The 17,941-nt window shown below is 37.7% G+C and overlaps 1 protein-coding gene across 1 annotated transcript in view; it reads left to right on the top strand.

Moving 5' to 3' along the window:
* Positions 1-17,941, top strand: part of Lrp1b (LDL receptor related protein 1B) — a 1,617,914-nt gene that overhangs the window by 755,267 nt on the left and 844,706 nt on the right. Inside the window, exon 12 of the mRNA XM_059258831.1 lies at positions 12,623-12,803. Within this exon, the coding sequence (XP_059114814.1) occupies positions 12,623-12,803 (181 nt within the window). The remainder of the gene's footprint in view (positions 1-12,622; positions 12,804-17,941) is intronic.

The raw sequence follows: 17,941 nt of genomic DNA, 5'->3' as shown, positions 1-17,941 counted from the left end.
TTTAGGTTAGTTCAATTAAAATAATGTCTCATAAATCACTCACACTAGCTCATACCATGGGAGTGGCTAATATCCATATTAAAGCAGAGCAGTTAGCGTGAAGATAGCCATTAGATAAAAATTCTGGAATGCTATTGGTCATGGCTGTGTGTGTGCTAAACACCTTGACTCATGACCTAAATAAAAAAATATTTTCATTTCCAAACATAACCACTAAATCAATCAGCTTTCCTGCCCAGTGCAAAATTTAGTTAAGTTCAACTCTTTTTTTTAAACTCACAACCATAGTAAAACCAACCAACCAAACAACACAACAAAAGAGGTTTACCAGTCATTTTAAGCCGAAGTGCAAACCTCAATGTGGTGACTAGAATGTGTGCTCATGTATAAAAATCCAAGGCTAGTGCATTAGCTAGGCTGCTCTGTGCCCCATTTGTGGGGCTTTCTGGAGAGGAGGCATTGCTAACAGGCTTCATTCCTCTCCCAATACTCTGACTCTCATTTGCATTCCCCATTGACACTGAGGTCTGCTAGCTTGGTCTCTGCTTTCTGTACCTCCTCCTTTCTCTGTACTGGTGGACTATGGTAAGGAAATAGGAACAGCTTTTATGAACTACTCACATTGTAAGCACACCCCTTTAATAGTCTGGGGTAGCTTTAAAATTAATTATATCATTTTATTAATTAAATTATTTATTTATTTATGTATTTAGCCAAATGTCGTGAGGTAAGCTTGTAGTCCCAGCTGAGGCAGGAGAACTGACTGAGTCCAGAATTTCAGGGCTAACTTGGGTAATGGAGCAAGAGTTTCTATCTTTAAAACGTAAAGAAAAAAATATAAAAAATAGATGAACTTGATCCTTTTGAACCATAGCTGTCCATTATGTCTCTGCTAAGGGGGGTTACAGCTGGATCTCTTTAATTTCATTTCCCTTGGCCAAAGCACATGAAACTCCGTGCTTGTGGCTTCTCATCTCTGAACATCCATCGTTTAGTGATGGTATTTCTTGTTTTTTTCCAAGCATTCGGCTAGTGTTGCCTTGCTACAACTAAGGAGCTTTGGTAGGTGCAGTGGAGTATTGTCTCCTCCTCAGAAACAAAGGGCTTGACTTCCACCCTCCTTGATGGCAGCTCACCTTTCAGCCTTTTTATCCCCTTGCTTGCAGGGAGGTTTCCTGTTCCTTTGCCAACTGCAGATAACTTTATTTCTGTACCCCTCACAAAAGGTGGTTCTTTGTCCTGTCCTGGTGGGTAGAAAGGTCTTCTCACCCTTCCCTGGTGGTTTAGCTGTTTTCTTTTGTATATGAGTTGAGTGAGTCCGAGGGATGGATTGAGTTTCTTGTCTGTGAGACACTCAGGGGTCTCTTGAAGGTTTCCTGTTCTGCTTTTAGTCTTTGTCTGTGAACTCAGTTGAAGGAATTCTTTGTGTCAGGGGTTCTCAGGGACTCTAAACTCACACATCAAACCACATATACTTTCAAGAATTTGTTCCTATTTTAGCTTTTAGAAATTTTTGCTTTCAAGACCTTTACCACCGTGCCCTGCCATAGAACACTTCATGGGTCTTGCTGTTCCTGTCAGAGGCCCGTGGCCCTTCCCATTGTACTGCAGATGTCTGCTTTATTCAAAATCAAGAAAAGCTGTGCTCTTGCAAAGCACTGGTCTTCCTCCTCTTTCATGTGTTTCCCTAGTCGCTCCAGCTTTCAGCATCTTGCCTGTGGATGAGCTCTGAATGCTTGCACTTCAAACACTCTAATGCAAATGGGAATTTAAAAAAACAAAGTTGAGATATTTTTAAACTGTTTTCATCTCTTTCACCTTTCCGTTAGAGTAAATTAGAAACCAGCTCCGTTCTTCTTAATGTACGAGAACCCCTGGTGATGCTCTCTAACGCTTACAGTTTATACAGGAAAGGAATTTTGGCTGATGCAAATAGGTGTAATCTGCTTTCAATTAGCTTATTTTGTATAACTTTATCAGAAAAAGTAAAATTAGAAGTGAGAGTTTTCACTCTATAACAAGAAAATTTCTTTTAGATATTATATTATTAGAAAATAAAATACTGTTTTTTTTATTAAAGAGATGGTACAGGATAGTATCTCCTGCATTATTCCAAAATAAGGTGATTATTTACTATTACAATGCCTATCCTTTTAACTACTAAAATGTACATAGCAACAAGAGATTGAGCACGATGTCCATGTGAAAACAGCATTTTGTTTTAGGAATCTGTATCCTTGTTGAATGGACTTGTCAGCCATCAAATGAGTTGATGACTAGAAGTAAGGGTGAGTAAGCAAATCAACTTTTTGAAGTATCTATCCATGAAATTACTCAGATCAGCACTGAGAAATCCAAAAGTGAGCCCTGAGCATCCTGAATGTAAAGAGAAATGTCATCTTAGAATGCTGATAAAAAAAGCTGACAGTAACAGAAACCACAGCCTGGAATTGCAATGGTGTAATAAACTTGAAAAAAGTTCAAAGAGACATCTCTTGTCCTGAAAATGTATTAATAGTAATAGAAACAAGAAGAGATGGTATGAGAAGGCTTATGGTAATCTTTAAAGCAGTTTAATAATTACCTGAATCCATTCAGCACACACACATGCCAGACATTAATTATACCCCCCAGATGCACTCAGAGATGGAACTGGGATGCTTCCATTTGGAGTAATAAAAATTTCAGAGTATTACTTCATAAATTATTCCTCACCTCAAATCTGAAGAACACAAAAAAGTAAAATTTAAGAGAAATGTTATCTTATAATATTAAGTTGTGGAGCATTTTTAAGCCAGGATAAAATCCAGAAACGTTTAATGTAAATTTCAAAATTACACATTTTCATGATAAAATAGATCATGAGCAAGTACAAATATATAGGATTACCTAGACAAAAAAAATTCAGAGTGCATATAACAGAAAAATATTATGACATGGATTACAACAGATAGTGTTCAAAAAAAAACTTCACACGGATTTGCCGAGGGTGTTTTCACATAGGAACAGGGAGAACTTCAGTGGCTCATTAGTTATAGAAAGCTGAGTGAATACAAGAATATGACCTTCTCCACATCTGTATGATAAAATAATGATGATTAAGCCGGGCGGTGGTGGCGCACGCCTTTAATCCCAGCACTCGGGAGGCAGAGGCAGGCGGATCTCTGTGAGTTCAAGGCCAGCCTGGGCTACCAAGTGAGTTCCAGGAAAGGCGCAAAGCTACACAGAGAAACCCTGTCTTGAAAAACCAAAAAAAAAAAAATAATAATGATGATTAATTTAAGGAGATATAAGAAAATCCAATATTTTCTTATAACCTGCACCACTGCGAAAGATATATGGTGTGCATAATGTCCAACCAAATAATCCCAACGTTAATTATCTGTTTTACATAAATATATGTGTTTTAAAAGTCAGCACATTTGTATAAGTAAAGAAATTAGAAACAATATAAATTTTTGCTCAGAAGAATGTTGTACTTTTGATCTGAATGAAAGTGTCAGTCAGAGGACAACTCTGGCTCCATGTGTGCACTTGAGCATGTCCATGTCCCAGAGACAAGCTGGGAGTAAAAACTGAAACGATTTTATACTTATTCTACCTATGTAAATATGTTAAATATTTTTGAGGGAATGTTAAGAATTTTGGAGAAAATCAGTAGTTGTAGAAATGTAAAACATATTTTACTCATACCTATTACTTTAAACTTATAGATGATTGTATCCATTTAAATCTATTCAAATGGGAATTGAAATAGCATCTTTCACAAAGTAATGAAATATAGTTATTAGTATGTCTAAATACATGGATTTTGTAATGTGCTAGTGAATTCTTTTCATATTAACACCAGTGGATTGCTTCAAACATTGTGGTTTTAAAATGAGTAACCCCAAGTTTTTCTTACTCATAAAGGAAAGACATTTTAGTTTATTTCATGTTTTGATTGCCAAACTATATGCCCAGAATCTTTTCACAATGCAATATCTTCAGTCTATGTCTGTGTGATGATGCTACACTAAATAAAGGTATTTCTTTTGTGACTAATGGTGTGACAGTGCAATTAATCTTCAAAATCATCTCTCCATTTTCCAGGATGTCTTACCCAGTTAATAAACAGCTTCAAGATACTTTTTTCTTTTCCTTTTTAATTTATTTCATTTATGTGTGTGAGTATATTTTTGCATATATGTGTGGGCGCCTACAGAGAAGAGAAGAAGGGCATTAGATCCCTTGGAAATAAAGTTGCAGTTTTTGAGCTTTCTGTTCCCTCAACATGAGTTGAGGAGAATCTAAATTCTGGCCTAAATGATTGAGTAGTCAGTGCTCTTACCAATGAGTGATCTCTCCAGCCACATTGTTGATTCTAAAAGCTGACACATTCATAATCATTTTTGCCTACATAGCATTTTCATTTGAAACTAACTTGGGGATTATAAAGTTCAGATGCAATGAGATAGTATAATATTGTGGCCTGTAAGCCACTTATTCTAAAACATTTTGAATATAAAGTATCAAATTACAATTTCATAAGACTTTCTATGGGAGCATGCATGTTCATGAGTGTGTGCATTTGTGTGGAAGTTACTGCTCAAGTTCTGGTGTTATTCCTCATCTCTGCACCTTGTTTTTGAGTTAGAATTTCTCACTAGACTTGAAATTCACACATCATGCTTCAATGATTGCTCAGCAAACCCTAGGAGTTAACCTGTCTTTGCCTCACCAGTACCGTTAATATAAGCATGTACTTCAGTACCTGGTCTTCTACATAGATAGAACTCATGTTCTCATGTTTCCAGAGCAAGCATTTTACTTTCTGAGACATCTCCCCAGCTTTGCTCTTTAGTTTTTGTCAACTTAACACTAACTAGAGGAACCTGGGAAAAGAGACCCTCATGCCTTTGGTGCGTTTTCTTGATTAATGACTGATATGGGAGGACCAGGTCCATTGTACATACTGCCCACCCCTGGTCATGTGGTCCTGAGTTGCATAAGAAAGCAAGCTGATCAAGCCTTGATAACAAGCCAGTGAACGAGTTGCATGATGGTCTCCACTTCAATACCTGCTTTAAGCTCCTGTTCTGTTTTCCAATGATGGTGACATGGAAGAGTAAGCCAAATAAAGCCTTTTCTTTCCAAGTTACTTTTAGTCAGAGTGATTTGTCACAGCAACAGAAAGCAAACCTATGCCCCCAGCCTTTGAATTATACATCTAAAAAATGGATGAAATATTTAAACTATCAATCTGATAAAACTAATGCTCCTCAATTCTGCAATGTGCTTAAGCTTTTATAATTATTATTCCCTCAGGTTGTGTATGTGGGTGATATTTATATGTCATTGTATTTAGCAGAGTGCTGTTCAATAACATTTTGGACTGAGAAAGCTATCCCTATGAAGAATGGCATCCATCATTCCATAATCATTCTTTCCTTCCGTTTATTCTGTTTCCATTTTTTTGTAAATTTATTTTTCATTGCAAATATTTAACAGGGTGATAACTGCTGTCTGATGCTAGGGGTATAGGTATTTTTTTTAACACTTCCTGTCCTCCTGTTTTGTGGGGAAAAATTGGGAAGTTGATATGCCCATACTTCAGGAAATTCTGCAATTCAGTACAGGTATAGTACTAAGGGAGCTTAGAGAACAGAGTACTTTGAGAAAAACTGTAAGAGAATAGAGTAGTAGATAGCAGATCCTTTCGGGCTTATTTATAGGAAATGAAAGATTTAGAGAATAGAAAAGTGAAAGAAAGTGAATGAATACAAAGAGCTTAGCCTAATGATAAAATGGTGAAAATTGCATATAAGAATAAGTAGGTAGGGGCTAGAGAAACAGCTCACCAATTAAGAGTTTACATGACACTTGCAAACAACCCACATTTGGTTCCCCCCATCCAGGTTGAGCAGCCTTCAACTACCTATAACTCCAGCACAAAGGGATCCAATATCCTACACTGACCTCTGTGAGAAATGTATTCGTGTCCAAATCCACATACAGACACACAAATATATGTATATTTAAAACTAAAACATAAATTAAAATAATATGAGTAGGGAATTAAGCAAACATTGCTAACAAATATTAAGCCTCATTATTCCCAGGAGTTTCATATATACTATTTCATAAATTCATATAAAGATTAAAATTTAAGTCAGATAGAAAGAAAATTGCTTTCTATCTGATACCAAAGACCATGTGTTTTCTTTTTGTTTTTTGTTAGTTTGTTTGTTTTTATTTTTGTTTTCTTTTTCAGACAAGGTTTCTTTGTGTAGCCCTAGCTGTCCTAGAACTCATTCTGTAAACCAGGGTGGCCTTGAACTCAGATGTCTGCCTGCTTCTGCCTCCAAAGTGTTGGGATTAAAGGTGTGCACCACCATGACTGGTTGACTAGTGTGTTTTTAAATATAGTTTATCAGTTAGCTAAAAGCAGTATAATATAGGTCAGATATTTGTATCTTAGAGCTTGTGATGGAGGCAAGTGATAAATTATTGTGCAAAGTATTGTATGTCACTAGAAGGTGCGATAGAATCACTCATGAAACAGTGTAAGATATTCATTCATTTCTTCATTCATTAAACCAATATTTTTGAGACCACATTATATAAATATAAACTTCTTTTTACATTTATATTTATTTATTTTTTTGTGTGTGTATGTGTGTTGTGTGTGTGTATGTGTATGCACATGTCACAGCAACCATGGGGAGGTCTAAGGACAACTTATTGGTGTTCCCTCCTTCCAATATGTGGCTTATGGAGGTTGAGCCCCTAGCCTCAGGCTTGGCAACAATTGCCTTTATCCACTGAGATCAACCTTGCCAACCCCAGCAAGTTCTAAGTCCTGAGAAAACACTAGAAGATAGATGTTAAAAATATACATAGGTTGCATGCCTGGCTAAAATAAAGGGATTGAAATGATTATCAATTATTCTATTCAAGAATTTTGCTGCTAGACAAGAATTGTACTTCCTGACTGTGTGACACTATAGTTGCAGAACAGGATTGTTCTAGATTCAGATCAACAAGTAAACAATACATATGACCTCAAGCTTTTTTTCATTCCTCCAAAAAGGATTGATTGAACTCATCAACTCTTTCTTTCTTCTTTCCTTCCTTCCTTCCTTCTTTCCTTCCTTCCTTCCTTCCTTCTTTCCTTCCTTCCTTCCTTCCTTCCTTCCTTTCTTTCTTTATTCACTTTTTAAAGTTTTTGTTTTCATTTTACATACCAATTCCAGTTCCTTCTCCCTCTCCTTCTCCCACCCCCTCTGCCTCCGAACCCATCTCCCATCCACTCCTCAGAGAGGGTAAAGTCTCCCTTGAGGAGTCAACAAAGTTGACTAAGTTGAGGCAGGACCAAGCCCCTCCCTCCTGTGTCAAGGCTGAGCAAGGTATCCCACCCTAGGGAATGTGTTCCAAAATGGTTCATGCACCCAGGAAAAGTCCTGGTCCCACTGCCAGGGGATTCCCCAAACAGATCTAGCCACATAACTGTCACTCACATTCAGAGGACTTAGTTCGATCCCATGCATGCTCTCCAGCTGACAGGCCAGAGTCCATGAGCTCCTACCAGCTTGTGTCAGCTCTCTCAGAGTCTTTTTTATTATCTGTTTTCTCTCATTACTCCTATGTGATTGAATGGAATGAAAGTTGTCATCAAAGTATGCTTTTAGGAGCTAAAGAGATAGATGCTTAGCAGTTAATAGCACTTATATTGCTCTTAACATAAGTTCTGTTCCCAGCACCCCTCATGGTGGTTCACAACCTACTATAACTCCAGTTCTAGGGTATCCAGCATTGTGTATGTGGTACACACACACACACACACACACACACACACAAACACACAGGCATATATATGTATATAATATATATATAATTTATATATATATAAAATGTACTATACCTATAATAAAAACTAAATACTCATGTTCATAAAACAAAATAAAATTTAAATTTAAGCTAGTTTTTATAGAGTTTGTCAGCTTTAAGACAATAACTTAGAAGCCATCTGTCAGTGTAATGTGTCATACTTGGCTAACTTTAGGGTCCCCTATGTGCAATAGACTTTCTTGTCTTAGGCAGCCATATCTCAAGAGTGGTATACAAATGCTCATGGTCACATACTATTTCCAGTGGATCAGTGAGTTAGGTACTTGTCGTGTATTCGTAGAAAGCAAAGGTTGGGCATTTTACTGTAGGCAGAGCTTTAAATAAGCACGAATAAATCAGGCAGAGTTCTCATATAGGCAAGTGTAATAGGAAGGGACTCTGAGAGAGGGAAATGGGTAAAGGCTGAGGGAATTTCTACTGAAATTTGCTATTTCTCTGTGCATATAAAACAGGGGAACTGATGGAGGGCTCACACACTCTGTGCATGTCATCCTGGAGGAAACAGGGAGAGGATTATGTACTATTCATATGTTACTTGCTAAATTAAGGGAATGGTGATGCTCTGAAGCTCCCTGTTTGTATCTGACTTCTGGAGTCATCTGTTGACCCATCTGCTAGATGCCTGCCTTGGCTGATTTTACATGTGCTGCTGGTCATAGAACTTGGCAGGGTCTGCTAGCCACTAATTAAATGATGTACTTTTGGTTTTCATTCTTCCATGACCAGCTTGTAGTTTATCATGGCCTTTTTCCTTTACTGTGTGTAGATAGTTTAACTCTTACCACAATTTTCCAGATGTGGCTTTAGTTTTTCTTTGTTACTTTGTGTTTAACTCCTTGTCTAAGGGTAGTCTTGTGTAGTCTCCTTTCTATAACAGGTGGACTCTAATCCACCCTTGCTGACAGTTTAGTGTGTTACAATTAGCTGCACCAGGAGAAAGTCTATATGAAAGACCATGTTGCCTTGCATGTATTTTTCAGGGCTCCTTTTGAGCCAACCAGCCTGTCTACTGACAGTGGTTCCAGGCCCTGTCTCTCCCTTTATAGGATCAGTTTGGTTGGCACAGATCTATGTTCAAGCCCTTTTGTTTCTCAACCCAAGTGTTCCCAACCTAAAGTTTTAAATTTAAATTTCCCTTTAACCGTAATGTTGACTCTTGCTTCTGTTGGTATTTTTTCTACAATTCTGTGTTCAAATTTGCATACAAAGTAGAGGAGATAAGTCAGTACAATTCTTAAACTTTCTGTATTGATTATTGAGTAAATTGTTAAATCACTTACCTCCCAGGTTGCTATTTGTTTAATGTGGACATTAGACCATACATATCATTCTTTAGCTACTTTCATCATTAAGAATCTATAGCAAACTAACTCCTAATCTTGTTATTATTTTTGTCCATATCTCACTGCTTCTTTTTAAAAAACATTATCTGTGGACACATAGTTTTGTGAGTACATGTTTTCTTAGATGCTTATGAAGACTTTTGCAAGATGAACTGCCAATTACTTTGCCTCTGCTGTCACATTTACACATGACTTACATGTGCTCTTTGTCTCCCTTCTCTCTGAAGTAGTATCTATGTAGTTCTAAAACAAGTATACTTCTGTTTAATTTAATTTGGTAGCTAATCACCAGAGACATGGACATACGGATAATAAGTTTTCTCTTTGCCGTAGTACTTACAAATGTGGTGAATAGTGCAGTTTCTGGCTGTTAATCCAAACTTAGAATTTAATGTTAAATATGATCTACTGAACAGTATACTATTGCATCTTGTATTTCCTGTCATATACAATGTATTTTTTTCCTTTTTCTCCATTGAAAGTTCAGTTAAATATTATCAGTTGCAGCAGTACAATTGTTTTAATATTTATATAGTCAAGCACTAAGCCCCAAACCATATTAGAAAATATAAATGAAAACCTATCTATGAAACCACATAGGTGACTACTGCTAGATATACTTGTTTCATCTAATAAGACACAGAATGAGCAATTTGCTATGCATGTGCAAGGCTCCAAAGTATTTTATTTTTTATAAACGATAACCTAGGTGTGGAAGTAAAATGAGTATCCAAAAATACCTCTGTCATTTTGCGTTTAAGAAGATGACAGGATTTCAACTTTGTTCTTTCTTGGTAAGAAGGCTAAATTGGGTAATAAAAAGTTGTTCATCGAAATGACAGTCTCCTTGTTTGCAACCAGGTCTCTGATGCTATCCAGAAGTCCTAAGTGTATTATCATAAAATTAGATTTGTAAGCATTGCATCTCTCTAGGGAGTTCTTGAATCAGAAGCTACTTTGCCCTGTGTAATATGTTCTTTTCAGTGTGTCATCTGACAAGAACGAATGGAAAGAATGTTCTTTTGCCTAGTTAATAAGAAGAATTATTTTCTGATCACAGACTTGATGGAGATGTTGAGTTTTCTAGAATAACAAACCAACAATACAGAAATAAGAGAAAGGAGAAAAGAGTCATTTTATGGCCTGGGCTGACTCCCAGAGCCATGGTGTTATCTGGGCCCAAACTGCTGCCAGGGCCATGTCTGAGTTCACGGTCCTGCTGTAGCTGGGGTCTGTGTTGATGTTTGTGGCCCGTGTTACCACAGAGGGCTATAGAAACCATGTGTGATGAAATCACAGGGCTATGCTGGGCCACCTCGCCATTTGCAGGCAGCCCCAGTGGCCTGGACTGACCAACTCAGCTACCATTCAGGCACATTTTCAGAACCTTGGGTTGGCTCACTCTAACATCTACCCCACTATGACCTGCTGGAGCACATGAAGGGACTGGTCCTTGTGGAACAACACACATAGGATCCTCATGAATGGGGCAGTTGTAGGATATCTGAGAGGACTTTTCTTGAGGGTCCAGTGATGATGGTGTAACAGACACCAGAGGCCTTGAACAAGACCAATGACTCACTGCAATGAACATTTGCAAGTGAAGTTGTTGGACAAGAGGGAATACAGTGTGACACATTGTGGCTCCCAATGCCACTAAGAGGAATGAAGAGGTATTGAAGAGACAGGAAAAATGGAGGAGTGAAGAGTTTTTTGGGTCTTTTTTCTTTTTTCTTTTTTCTTTTCTTTTTTTTTTTTTTTTTTTTTTTTTTTTTGTAGGGGGATGCTGCAAGGACCAAGGGTAGTTATGAGAGGACTGGGAAATGAGTGGAATTGGGGTATATGATGTTAAATTCCTAAAGAATCACTAAAGAAATGATGTTTTTAAAAAGACTCATTTAGTGGAATTGGACCATATGATAGTGCAGGCTGGTAAGATTTTTATGTGGGGGTGAGTCCATAGTACAGTTAAAGTTCATAGCCAGCCCACAAGCATTAAGACCACCCATATATGTATTTTTTTACACCTTGATAAATTAACAATAGCTAACTTGCTCTAAGAAGTTGCCCTAGCTCAGGCAGTACAGTTAGAGTTCCATGCAGTAGATGGATTATGACCTCAGTGCAGGACCAGTAGCTGTTTGACTGCTGGTTACGACCTCAGTGCAGGAGCAGTAGCTGTTTTACCCAGCGTTATAACTTCAGGGCAGGCACTATTATTGCTTTCTCTCTATAGATAGATCAGTGTGATGATTTATTTACAGTGCAAGTAATGAAATTTCCATCTAGAGAGTTATAGTGACTGCTGTGTGTGAGAAAATACAAAAGTTACAAGTCAGGTAGCAACAGTAAAATTTTAAAAACTAGTAGATTATCCATCTTGATTGTTTATACTGAGGTTGATTTCAAATAAAATATGATTCTGAAATTCACTCTTACAACATGGTAAGTAGAAAAGAGCAAAGAGCTATTCTCCACTACGATAGATTAGGAAAATGCTCAGGTAGATTAAGCATCAATAAAGTCCAGACAAATTTAAACACTTTCCTAAACATAGCCACAATTAACCTATAAAGTTATTCTGGTGTTCTAAAGCTTCCTGGATAGTGAACTATGAGCACATGAGCTTGCTTGGAAGTGTTGGCTTTCTTTTTCGTAAAACAGAAATTTTGATTCAGATGAATTTTATGTTTCTTATAGTATCTCTGGTTTATTATTATTTCCTGTACCTTGCAGAAATTTACAGAGGGTCCTTACAATGCACATACAGGCAGCACCAAGTATGCTCAATGGGTTCAAAGGAGAGAAAGAGAGAGAGAGAGAGAGAGAGAGAGAGAGAGAGAGAGAGAGAGAGAGAGAGACCACATGAAGTTGAGATTGAAAAATAGTGGAACATAGGGGAAGAAATGAAGAGGAGGAAATGGGGGCAGATAATAATGAAACACATTATATGAAATGTGTTAAGTTCCCAATAAAAATGTAAAATATTCAGAGGTTTCGCAAATATTCTTAAAAGTCTCTGTTTATACTTTTTACACTTGTGCTTTTATGCTCACATAATTTGTGTTTCCCTTTATTCTGTAAGTCACTTTCTTTGTTACAGCCTATGGGCATTCAGTTAAAATAACATGATTAGTGTATGAACACACACAACATTATAATCCTTGGATGATAGAGGGTCTATCATTTGCATAACAAGGCATTTAAAATAAAATTGAAAATAATCTATCAAAAAGTGGAAAATCAAGCTATAAAAATATTGGATTAAATTTTTTTTTTTGTTCTAGAGTTGTTTTTGTTTTGTGATACTTCATTAAGTAAAGCAGTAGTGGTGGAAACTAATTTGACTTTACATGATTAGTTTCTTTCTTATTCTTACATTTTTATAGAACTGGATAATGTAGAAGGCATTGCAGTTGACTGGATTGGAAATAACCTTTACTGGACAAATGATGGTCAAAGAAAAACCATTAATGTGGCCAGGCTGGAAAAGGCTTCTCAGAGCCGGAAAACCCTGCTGGAGGGAGAAATGTCCCACCCCAGAGGAATTGTGGTAGATCCAGTCAATGGGTATGTAAGCCTGCTTCTGATGTTTTCTGTTTCTTAGGTATTAACAATGGCAAGGTTTTTTTAGGATTCATATGAATTAGTGAATTCCCACAGAAATAGACAGATTCAAAGAGTTTACTTGATGAGTTCCCCTCCCGAAAAATATATTAGATAAAAACAGGAAAATAAGTTGAACTAAATAAAATGAACAATTATTTGTTTAGAGGATATGTTACTTAAATGTTTTCAAATAAGCACTACATTAGACAGCCAGACAATTTGCAACTAATCATACGATCAGAGGCTCTATTGGTTAAAATTTAAGCTAATGAAGTTTTGTGTATTGAGAACTAACATACATTCTGTACATTTACTATGAACTAGGTGTTTTGATAAAGTAGTTACTATGTTCCTGTCTGTAACAGTCACAACAGTCTTTGAGTGGCTGCTGCTCTTATTCCCTTCCTTTGAAAAAAGGAATAAGTGATCGTGAATCCAATTCCATGCAATTGCTCACAGAGTGATTTGAAACCCAGGGAGTCTGTCCACAAAGGTTTCTTACCCACTCCATCCTATTCCTTATTGTACATGTACAGTGATTCTAAACTTATTTATGGTTTCCTCATGGGAACACCACCATATAGTTTTGTGCTACTTGGTCAGAATGAAATATTATATGTAATATTTTTATTTTTTTCTTCAGACCTATGGTATGAACACAAAATCATATTTATAAAACATCAAAGAAATGTGAAAATTCCTAACAGAAATTAAACATTAAGTGAATAGATTACACAGTTTGTATTTCTAGTTTCTGTATGAATATGTCCTTCCATGGAAAGAAAATATGATCACAAATGGATGTTCTTTTGACTCTGTGCATACATTAAAAAATGAATAGTGTGTGAAGTGTCCATAGTAATCTGAGATCACTGAAGTGCAGCTTCTAAATAACTTCAAATATAAGCAGGGTATATCTACCTACGGATTAGATGAATCATATGTGTGTTTTAAACAGAAATAACTATACTTTCATTCTGACATTTTCATGTATGGCTTTCACAATTATTTGTTCTATTCTTAAAATATCCATTTCATGTTGTCTAAATCCACTTGAATAAAACTTTTCTTGATGAAAATGAAGTGGTAAGAGAGATCAAGACCACAATAGAGCTTTGTGTTTTATTTTCAGTGAAAGGATTGACTTGGAGGTAGCAGGTTCACCCTCATTTTAGAGAGCCTAATCTTACTTATGTCTGAAATCTGGTTTAGAAAGCAGTGGGAGTAGCCATCGATGTCTGTGACACAATTTGTTCAAGCAGTTATTGAAAACGTGTCTGGCAATAAAAAGGAAGCATTAGCCCAGGAAATTTCATTCCAATGTTTGGAACTTTAAGTAAAATATTTTTAGACTGAGGACTTTGTTTTCTTTTGCTCTCCCATACCACCAGCTTTTAGAAGTACACAGTGGAACTCATCATTTATTGCAGAGAGACTCTTCATCAAAAGGAGCTAGGATCAATAAAATATTACTTCTTTCTTTAGTTAAAAACCAAGAAACTTATACATATCAATAGAAACATGGAGGGTAATAACTGCCCTCCAGGAACTTGTGACTTTGTGTGAATGGGACACACTCACATAGTTACAAGTAACAGATACTGGGCCATCTGTGATAATGCTGCTCTATTCACAACAGCAAGAAAATGGAAACAGCATAGATGCCCTCAACAGATAATGAGTATGGAATATATACACAATGCAGTTTGATTTAATTGTAAAAAAGGAAACTATAAAATTTCAGGAAAATGCACTAAGGTGACTCAGACTCAGAAAGACAATGTTTTCCTGTTGTCTCCTGTGTTCCCTTGGATCATGTTTCTATGTATATACACATATAAGTGGAGGTAAGTGTGGGTATAGGCTAGAAAACTAGAAGAAAGCCCACCGCAGGAAGAAAAGAGGCATTGATGAAAGGTAGGCAAAGGGCACGTGTAACATGAAAACAGAAGCGTGTGAGGAAGGTAACAAACCACAGAAGGGGAGAAAGCATTTGGAGAAGAACTCAGGGAAAATAAAAATAACAAATTGTGTTTGAAAATGCCACTGTGAAACCTATTGTGTATGTTAAGTCTGTTAAATAACAAAAACAAAGAAGAGTAAAAGGCAGAGCAGGGGCAAAGGAAAGAATGATGGAAAGGGAAGGTGTAAACAGGAGGATGTTCTCAGCGTGGCATTGAGTTTGACCTCATTTACTTAACAGATTAGTTTTAAGGGTTTCAACATAAAAGCCACATTTGCATATTGGAGGCTCCTTTAGATCTTAGCATTCGTAATAATGACAGAGAGGTGGACATGGCAGCAGGAGATACTGAAGGATTGCACCCAGAGGTGACAGATTGACAACAGGGTAGAGCTGCAGAATGAACAGAGCTGGGGCAATGTCCCTCATGCAGACAGCTACAGGTGAACTCACTCCTTTCCAGTATGTCACATGGCACCCTGTATACAACTCAATAGCTCTCAAGTACTTCTTGGAACATCATCTCTGTGATGTATGTCCACAGCTGAGTACATGATTTCCACAATCAGAATCATACACTGCTCTCTGAAGTTATAGTGTGAGACCACACAGTTTAGCTATTAGGTAGATACTGTGTCAATAAGCCAAATAAGTCTTCAATGGGAAAATGATTACTATTACTTCCATGGCAATGACACTTTTAAGGATTTACATATTTCAGGAATTCACTGATTAACACTACATTTCCATTTGTGAGCAAGATTATTCTCAACAAACTCAAACTTGGTGCTTCCAGTAAAGTTATAAATAAGGGATGTCTATCTCCTAATTATTATAATTTTAATTGGAATTAGCAGACATTCAGTATTTAATATTATACAAAGAGTATGTATAACACATATTCTAAAAACATCACTAAGAAGTCAAAGGAAGACCGTATCTTTATTCTTGTCTGCAGATAGGTTGGGAACAGACTGCACAAAGACATTGCATTTTAACAGCCCTTTAAAGTAAAGGTAGAGTCTTTTTGTCCACATTAACTGAAGGCACTGATGAGCAGCCAGAATTCTAAATTATTTTATTTATCTTGTTCCCTACTTACTTTATAGACTATATTGCTGCTTTTGTATATTTAAGATTTATCATTTTCTTGATTATAAGGAATTTTAAATGTTTAAGCAGATGTAGATAATTGTAGGGTAAAAGGCCTGTGCCCACTTCGGGGTTTGAAAATGTACTAACACTCACCAATCCCTGAGCTCGAAACCCCACCACCAATTCAATTCCTAAGCTTGAAAATCCACCAGTCCCTGACTTCAAAATCTCACCAATCCCTGGGCTTGACTTGAAATTTTACCAATCCCCACCCTAAAAAACTCCACCTTGGAAAATTCCACCCCCTAGAAACCCTATATAAAGCATGCTTCCTGCTCAGTTCTTTACTGTTTCTTGCCCAGGCAGAGGCAGCCACTCTCTTGTGTTTCTCCCAGTAAATATCTTATGTGAGATTTGTTGTTCACTATGAATGTGTGGTATTCCTTGACTTCTGACTGTCAGGGTACCTTTCCCTTCAGAGCTGTAACACCTTTGTTGGGAAAGGTTTTCCCCTCAGAGCTGTAATACTTACGTTCGTTACATAACTAGGTTAGGCTCTCCTGGTGCCTGTGCTCCCCCTCGGTGTCTGAGCCACACTAGGCCCTTATCCCTCATCTCCAACCCAACCTCAATTGAATCACTTTCAGGCTCACTGACTGCTCAACTTCTTGGCATTGCACTTCCCAGCAGCAACTTAGTAAATTCCCTCCTTCCATCGGTAAAAATGCTTCCCGGAGTCCAAAGAAGGAATTGTTGAGGGTTCACTACCCATCTGATACTCTTGGAGGCTGAGGTACCCCCAGCTATGGTCTTCAGGGATATGGCTGGCCCTCTCAACCTGACCCCATTCTCCCACACTTAGAGCTATAATCCTGCAACTTGCTTAAGCCAAACCAGACTATTGCATCCCTTCCTGCCCACCTCTCCTATCTTCCCTTCGGAGCTGCCCATAATCCCAGAGCTCCTCTAGGCCCTTTTGATGTTCTGTTCCTAACCCTTTCCTGTGGATGAGGCCTCATTCCTGAGCTCAGTTATTTGGTGCCTATAGGCAATTCTTGGGGACTCATCCAAAGCCCTGGTACAGACTCTGCCCTGTTGAGTGTGGTGACAACCTGTTGAACAACTTGGTCCTCATTAGGTCTCCTGAGTCCTGGAGATGTCTTCAAATACAGGCTGAATTGACTTTTTTTCCTCTCATCCTCTCCTTCTCATCTATGGGAACAGTGTCTTCCATACCCTTTCATTCCCCATTGGAATAGCTTTTAGAAAACCTCTAGCCTCTTTATCTGGCACCCAACCTAAAGGACCCTAAATTTGTTCACCTTTGCAATCAAATTCTGCCTCAACACTTTTAGATAATTAAGGTAAATGGCATCCTCAATCCCAAATGTATTCAGGACCTTTACAACTATTGCAAGCAATCAGGGAAATGGAAAGAGATTCCTTACATCCAAGCTTTCTCTTACTTCTGCTTCAAGCCTTCTCTCTGTTCTTCCTGTTCCCCCACTCAGCTGCTTCCAGCTGTAAAGACCGAACAATTAGATTCCTCCATTACTTTGAACCCAACTAAGGAACCTTTCCACTACATCTCAACCCACTGCCCCTTCTTCTCCAGACTCTCCAGTTTCCCTTTCTTCCTCCTCAGCAATAGACTGCCTAAATCTACCTTCCTTTGTGCCTAATTTCAGATCACTGGTGGCCCTTAGTCCTCCAGTTTCTAGTTCCCTTTCCACCATGGGAAACCCTCAACCTCCTCCTACCTGGCCTAAACAGGCCATGGTTCTCCATTCTCAGGACATTGCCAGAGTGTTCACCTTGGTCACGGTATACATCCCCTTCTCATCAAGCAGCTCTTAAGCAGAAAAGAGATTAGAATCTTACACTGTTAACTCATCCTTTATTAAAGAACTCCAATATATTACTCAATCTAACAGCCTTATTGCCCATGATATTTAGATGATTCTTTTTTTTTTGGGGGGGGGGGGTTTTGAAACAGGGTTTCTCTGTGTAGCTTTGTGCCTTTCCTGGGACTCACTTGGTA

Source organism: Peromyscus eremicus, chromosome 4 (genome assembly GCF_949786415.1).
Source record: "Peromyscus eremicus chromosome 4, PerEre_H2_v1, whole genome shotgun sequence".
Lineage (NCBI taxonomy): Eukaryota > Metazoa > Chordata > Mammalia > Rodentia > Cricetidae > Peromyscus > Peromyscus eremicus.
This window is presented reverse-complemented; position numbering and strand designations above follow the sequence as displayed.